This window comes from Oncorhynchus masou, chromosome 8 (genome assembly GCF_036934945.1).
Source record: "Oncorhynchus masou masou isolate Uvic2021 chromosome 8, UVic_Omas_1.1, whole genome shotgun sequence".
Lineage (NCBI taxonomy): Eukaryota > Metazoa > Chordata > Actinopteri > Salmoniformes > Salmonidae > Oncorhynchus > Oncorhynchus masou.
In genome coordinates this window covers 9,647,967-9,655,512 of record NC_088219.1, presented here as the reverse complement: position 1 = coordinate 9,655,512, position 7,546 = coordinate 9,647,967, and the positions used below count along the sequence as shown (strand labels likewise).

General features: G+C 46.9%; 1 protein-coding gene across 1 annotated transcript in view; it reads right to left on the bottom strand.

Annotated features, from left to right (window-relative positions):
• Positions 1–3,910: 3,910 nt before the first annotated feature.
• Positions 3,911–7,546, bottom strand: part of ubl3a (ubiquitin-like 3a) — a 60,526-nt gene continuing 56,890 nt past the window's right edge. The window contains exon 5 of the mRNA XM_064971415.1: positions 3,911–7,135. Within this exon, the coding sequence (XP_064827487.1) occupies positions 7,083–7,135 (53 nt within the window). The 3' untranslated portion in view covers positions 3,911–7,082. The remainder of the gene's footprint in view (positions 7,136–7,546) is intronic.

Sequence of the window (7,546 nt, the reverse complement as noted above, 5' to 3'; positions counted from 1 at the left end):
GACAGGAAGGACAACAGACTAGTGACAGTGTGAGGTAGGTTATAACAACGAGGACAACAGACTACTGACAGTGTGAGGTAGGTTACGACAGGAAGGACAACAGACTAGTGTGAGATGCATTATGACAACGAGGACAACAGACTACTGACAGTGTGAGGTACGTTACGACAGGAAGGACAACAGACTATTGCAGACTCTCTACAAAATATCTGTGCCCCAAATGCCACCCTCTTCCCTATCTAGTGCACTACTTTTGGCCAGGTCCACAGGGGCATTTCGATGATGATGCACTTGGCGACATTATGCCGTTGATTTAATCTGCTTGGTTTGGCCCTCTGTGGATATCGTGAGCCACCCCTGGTGTAGGGACAACTACTATTCAAAAAGAAACATTGAGCTAATAGAGTAGGCCTGGAGAGAGTTTTCAGTGTCCCCGTGTTGAGGGTCAGCATGGCAGATGTGTTGTTACCTACCCTTACCACCTGGGGGCGCCCCCTCAGGAAGTCCAGGATCCAGGTGCAGAGGGAGGTGTTAAGTCCCAGGATCCTTCGCTTAGTGACGAGCTTTGAGGGCACTATGGTGTTGAATGCTGAGGTGTAGTCAATGAATAGCATTCTGACATAGGTGTTCCTTTTGTCCAGGTGGGAAAGGGCAGTGTGGAGTGCAATATAGATTGATTCATCTGTAGATCTGTTTAAAGCGGTATGCAAATTGGTGTGGGTCTAGAGTTTCTGGGATAATGGTGTCAATGTGAGCCATTACCAACCTTTCAAAACACTTCATGGCTACGGATGTGAGTGCTACGGGTCTGTAGCTATTTAGGCAGGTTGCCTTTGTGTTCTTGCAAACAGGGAATATGGTGATCTGCTTGAAGCATGTAGATATTACAGACTCAATCAGGGACATGTTGAAAATGTCAGTGAAGACACCCGCCAGTTGGTCATCACATGCCCGGAGCACACGTCCTGGTAATCCGTCTACGGCCTTGTGAATGTTGACCTGTTGTGAATGTTGACCTGTTTAAAGGTCTTACTCACATCGGCTACGGAGCGTGTGATCACACAGTCGTCCGGAACAGCTGATGCTCTCATGCATGCCTCAGTGTTGCTTGCCTCGAAGCGAGCATAGAAGTTATTAAGCTCATCTGGTAGACTCGTGTCACTGAGCAGCTCTCGGCTGTGCTTCCCTTTGTCGTCTGTAATAGTTTGCAGGCCCTGCCACATCTGATGAGCGTCGGAGCCGTTGTAGTACGATTCAATCTTAGTCTTGTGTTGGTGGTTCATCGGAGGGCATAGCAGAATTTCTTATTAGCTCCCGGGTTAGAGTCCCACACCTTGAACGATGCCCCTTTAGCTCAGTGCGAATGTTGCCTGTAATCCATGGCTTCTGGTTGGGGTATGTACAGAGGCTTGTGAAATTATTCACCCCCCTTGGCATTTTTCCTATTTTGTTGCCTTGCAACCTGGAATTAAAATTGATTTTTTTTGGGAGGAGGGTTGTATATCATTTGATTTACACACAATATTTTTTATTATGAAACAAACAAGAGAACTTGAGCGTGCATAACTATTCTCACCCCCCCCCCCCACCTCCCACAAAAGTCAATATTTTGTAGAGCCACCTTTTGCAGCAATTACAGCTGCAAGTCTCTTGGGCTATGTCTCTACAAGCTTGGCACATCTAATCACTGGGATTTTTGCCCATTCTTCAAGACAAAACTGCTCCAGCTCCTTCAAGTTGGATGGGTTCTGCTGGTGTACAGTAATCTTTAAGTCATACCACAGATTCTCAATTTGATTAAAGTCTGGGCTGTGACTAGGCCAATCCAAGACATTTAAATGTTCCCCTTAAACCACTCAAATGTTGCTTTAGCAGTATGCTTAGGGTCATTGTCCTGCTGGAAGGTGAACCTCCATCCCAGTCTCAAATCTCTGGAAGACTGAAACAGGTTTCCCTCAAGAATTTCCCTGTATTTAGCGCCATCCATCATTCCTTTAATTCTGACCAGTTACCTAGTCCCTGCCGATGAAAAACATCCCCACAGCATGATGCTGCCACCACCATGCTTCACTGTGGGGATCGTATTCTCGGAGTGATGAGAGGTGTTGGGTTTGCGCCAGATATAGCGCTTTCCTTGATGGCCAAAAAGCTCAATTTTAGTCTCATCTGACCAGAGTACCTTCTTCCATATATTTGGGGAGTCTCCCACATGCCTTTTGGCAAACACCGAATGTGTTTGCTTATTTTTTTCTTTAAGCAATGGCTTTTTCTGGCCACTCTTCTGTAAAGCCCAGCTCTGTGGAGTGTACGACTTAAAGTGGTCCTATGGACAGATACTCCAATCTCCATTGTGGAGCTTTGCAGCTCCTTCAGGGTTATCTTTGGTCTATGTTTCCTCTCTGATTAATGCCCTCCTTGCCTGGTCTGTGAGTTTTGGTGGACTGCCCTCTATTGGCAGGTTTGTTGTGGTGCCATATTCTTCCATTATTTTCTCCGTGGGATGTTCAAAGTTCCAAATATTTTTTTAGAACCAACCCTGATCTGTACTTCATGACTTTGTCCCTGAACTGTTTCGAGAGATCCTTGGTCTTTATGGTGCCCCTTGCTTAGTGATGTTGCAGACTCTGGGGCCTTTCAGAACAGGTGTATATATACTGACATCATGTGACAGGTCATGTGACACTTAAATTGCACACAGGTGGACTTTATTTAACTAATCATGTGACTTCTCAAGGTAATTGGTTGCACCAGATCTTTTTAGGGGCTTCATAGCAAAGGGAGTGAATACAAATGCAAGCACCAGTTTTCCGTTTTTTATTTTGTATAATGTTTTTAAGTTTTTTTTTTCATTTCACTTCACCAATTTGGACTATTTGGTGTATGTCCATTACATGAAATCCAAGTAAAAATCTATTTAAATTACACATTGTAATGCAAAAAAATAGGAAAAATGCCAAGAGGGTGAATACTTTTGCAAGGCTCTGTACGTACAGTCACTGTTGGGACGACGTCCTCGATGCACTTATTAATAAAGCCAGTGACTGATGTGGTGTACGCCTCAGTGCCATCGGAAGAATCCCGGAACAGACTACAGTAGGCCAGTATTTGGGTTCTATAACAGACTACAGTAGGCCAGTATTTGGGTTCTACAAGACTACAGTAGGCCAGTATTTGGGTTCTACAAGACTACAGTAGGCCAGTATTTGGGTTCTACAAGACTACAGTAGGCCAGTATTTGGGTTCTACAACAGACTACAGCAGGCCAGTATTTGGGTTCTACAACAGACTACAGCAGGCCAGTATTTGGGTTCTACAACAGACTACAGTAGGCCAGTATTTGGGTTCTATAACAGACTACAGCAGGCCAGTATTTGGGTTCTATAACAGACTACATTAGGCCAGTATTTGGGTTCTACAACAGACTACAGCAGGCCAGTATTTGGGTTCTACAACAGACTACAGTAGGCCAGTATTTGGGTTCTACAACAGACTACAGCAGGCCAGTATTTGGGTTCTACAACAGACTACAGTAGGCCAGTATTTGGGTTCTACAACAGACTACAGTAGGCCAGTATTTGGGTTCTACAACAGACTACAGCAGGCCAGTATTTGGGTTCTACAACAGACTACAGCAGGCCAGTATTTGGGCTGAGTGAGTCAGTGAGTGGTGTAATACCACTAACAGTCCTGTGTTGTGCTTGGTGTAATGAAACACACTGGTGTGTTGAGTGGAGGTCCTGTTACTGTAAGAGATTACGCGTCTGTCTGCCTGCCTGCCTGCCTGCCTGCCTCCCTGCCTCCCTCCCTCCCTCCCTCCCTCGTGGCACTACAGAGGACAAAGGGTAGTCTGTGTGTGTGTGTGTGTGTGTGTGATAGCTCCTACAAGAAGACAGGGACAAGTAACAAGGCGCAACATAATGATTGTTTAATGAGAGTAATGATCACATAAGTCAATGGCTGCACTTCAATAATCTATATTTAGTTAATAGATGGATCAAGTCATAAATCAATGGCAGCACTTCAATAATCTTTATTTAGCTGACAGATGGATTTATTCCATTTGATGTTTGGAAGAGGGGTATAGGGGGATACACATTAGATTAGTGCTATTTACAATCATTTAGAAAATGCTTTTCAATATTATCACTGTACAGCCTGAAACCCTGATCACTGAGCAATATAAACTATAATATGTGGCTACATCCCAAATAGCCTCCTATTTCCTTTCGTAGTGAACTACCTCTTGGCCCAGAGCCTTATTGGCCCAGAGCCAAGAGCCAACATATAGGGAATAGGGTGTCATTAGGGACAGAACCTTTAAGACCTAGTGCTGTTACAAAGCAAAATAAAACACACAGAGAGAGAGAAAGAAAAAAGGATTATATTAAACTATGAACAGTTGAAAAAAAAATTACAGCAAATAAAAACACATTTAAAAAAATGTTTCAAATAGTTCTGTATGTCAATGATTAGGAGGATGGTTCTGTTTTGCTGCTTAAAGGACAACAAGTTGACTATGCCCTAAATGGCACACTATATAGTGCACTACTTTGGACCAGGACCCTATTCCCCATATAGTGCACTACTTTTGACCAGGGCCCTATTTCCTATATAGTGCACTACTTTGGACCAGGGCCCTTTCCCTATATAGTGCACTACTTTGGACCAGGGCCCTATTCCCTATATAGTGCACTACTTTGGACCAGGGCCCTTTCCCTATATAGTGCACTACTTTGGACCAGGGCCCTATTCCCTATATAGTGCACTACTTTGGACCAGGGCCCTTTTTCCCTATATAGTGCACTACTTTGGACCCAGACCCTACAAAAGTAAGTAGCCTTGTCTGAGCCAGAAAAGCCCATAAGGCAGGAGCCCATCTCCTGTTTCTTTAGCTTAAGGCAGCTTGATGTATAAGTACACCTCCCACACTAGTCTTTCGCAGGTCCTAAAGGCCCTGGTCAAAAGTATCACACTAGATCTGATTTAGGGTGTCCTTTGGGACGTACTGTAGCGTCATCAGCAAGGTGACAGTTTGAACTTCTGCCTAGGAAGCTAGCTAGTTAATGATGGTGCACACAGAGACACTAAAAACATCAATATACTGGCATCAACAGGATCTAGAGGCATCATCATGTTCTAGAGAATATTTATATTCAATATATTCTACACATATGTTACCTTAGTTTATTTTTTTTAAATATTATTCCCATTGGAAAAATACTAAGTAAAATAAGAAACTCTTTTTACAGGTCGTTCGGTGGTGGTGGTGGGGGCTGTGGGGGGCACATGCGTTCATTGTTGTGCAAAGAATCCAAGCCTTTATCTTTCTTTAAGTGAAGAAGAAAGAGATTTGAAAGAAAATAACACTTAATTCCAGATTGGTTCTTTCCCTTGGCTTGGATTGGCAAGCAGACCCGACCCATCACAACACTAGAGGTATTCAACAGATCCGTCTGTCTTTATGGTGAGGAGGAACGGGGAAGAAGGGAGATCTGTCTGTCTTTCTGGTGAGGAGGAACGGGGAAGAAGGGAGATCTGTCTGTCTTTATGGTGAGGAGGAACGGGGAAGAAGGGAGATCTGTCTGTCTTTCTGGTGAGGAGGAACGGGGAAGAAGGGAGATCTGTCTGTCTTTCTGGTGAGGAGGAACGGGGAGGAAGGGAGATCTGTCTGTCTTTCTGGTGGGGAAGAAGGGAGATCTGTCTGTCTTTCTTCCCCTTGTTCAGTTTCTTTCTCCTCGTTCAGGGGAAAAGGGGGGATGGGGGTTCTGACGGAGGAATGATCTAAAACACTGACTGGTCAGAAAGGAGGAGAGGACCGACTGTCAAAACACAGTCAACGACATGATATTACGGTCAAATAACACAGTTTGTTTGTGTGTTTGCTAGTAATTGGCTAGAACCATCATGAGTGAATAAAAGACTGTATCGGTCTGTCAATGCACTAGTGTAAGATTTAAGGGCATATACACAAGTGATAGAGGGGGAGGTAAAAAGGACACAGGCGTGTGTGTGTGTGTGTTCTGATCAGGCACGTCAATGCTTTGCTGCACTATGGGAGACAGACAGCACATCTAGGTAAGTGGGTTGTCAAAGGGTGTGTGTGTGTGTGTGTGTGTGTGTGGGGGGGGACAGATGGGAGCGTGGGTTTATTTAGTGGTTAAGTCTGAGTGAGAGAGACCGGCCCACACACACAGTTTATGAGCAAGTCCACTGTATTGCTATGAGGAACACAGAATGTTTTGTGTGTGTGTGTGTGTGTGTGTGTGTGTGTGTGTGTGTGTGTGTGTGTGTGTGTGTGTGTGTGTGTGTGTGTGTGTGTGTGTGTGTGTGTGTGTGTGCAGCAGCAGAATTCTAGAGAGACTGCAGGATAGGACAGTGTGTTGGTTGGATCCAAGATAGGGGCGATGGAGGGAGGGATGAAGGTGGGTGGGTGGGTGAGGGAGGTGGGTGGGTGGGTGGGTGAGGGATGGAGGTGGGTGTGGGAGGGATGGATGGATGGAGGTGGGTGTTGGAGGGATGGATGGAGGTGGGTGTTGGAGGGATGGATGGAGGTGGGTGAGGGAGGGAGAGATGGATGGAGGTGGGTGTGGGAGGGATGGATGGAGGTGGGTGAGGGGAGGGATGGAGGTGGATGGGTGAGGGAGAGATGGATGGAGGTGGGTGAGGGAGAGATGGATGGAGGTGGGTGAGGGAGAGATGGATGGAGGTGGGTGAGGGAGAGATGGATGGAGGTGGATGGGTGAGGGAGGGATGGATGGAGGTGGGTGAGGGAGAGATGGATGGAGGTGGGTGAGGAAGGGATGGAGGTGGGTGGGTGAGGGAGGGATGGAGGTGGGTGAGGGGAGGGATGGAGGTGGGTGGGTGAGGGAGGGATGGAGGTGGGTGGGTGAGGGAGGGATGGAGGTGGGTGGGTGAGGGAGGGATGGAGGTGGGTGGGTGAGAGAGGGATGGAGGTGGGTGGGTGATGGAGGGATGGAGGTGGATGGGTGAGGGAGGGATGGAGGTGGATGGGTGAGGGATGGAGGTGGGTGGGTGAGGGAGGGATGGAGGTGGGTGGGTGAGGGAGGGATGGAGGTGGATATTTACAGGATGACACAGCAGTTACTCTCTCCAGTTTTCTCTCTGTTCCTCTGACCTGAGAAGGAACACAACACACAGTCAAACACAGTAGGAATGTGGTCAGCACCCTGTCAAACACAGTAGGAATGTGGTCAGCACCCTGTCAAACACAGTAGGAATGTGGTCAGCACCCTGTCAAACACAGTAGGAATGTGGTCAGCACCCTGTCAAACACAGTAGGAATGTGGTCAGAAAACGGTCAGAAAGTCACACGGTCATGATGCGGTCAGGAGGTGGTCAGGAGGTGGTCAGGAGGTGGTCAGGAGGTGGTCAGGAGGAGGTCAGGACACGGTCAGGAGGTGGTCAGGAGGAGGTCAGGAGGTGGTCAGGAGGGGGTCAGGAGGTGGTCAGGACACGGTCAGGAGGTGGTCAGGAGGCGGTCAGGAGGTGGTCAGGAGGAGGTCAGGAGGGGGTCAGGAGGTGGTCA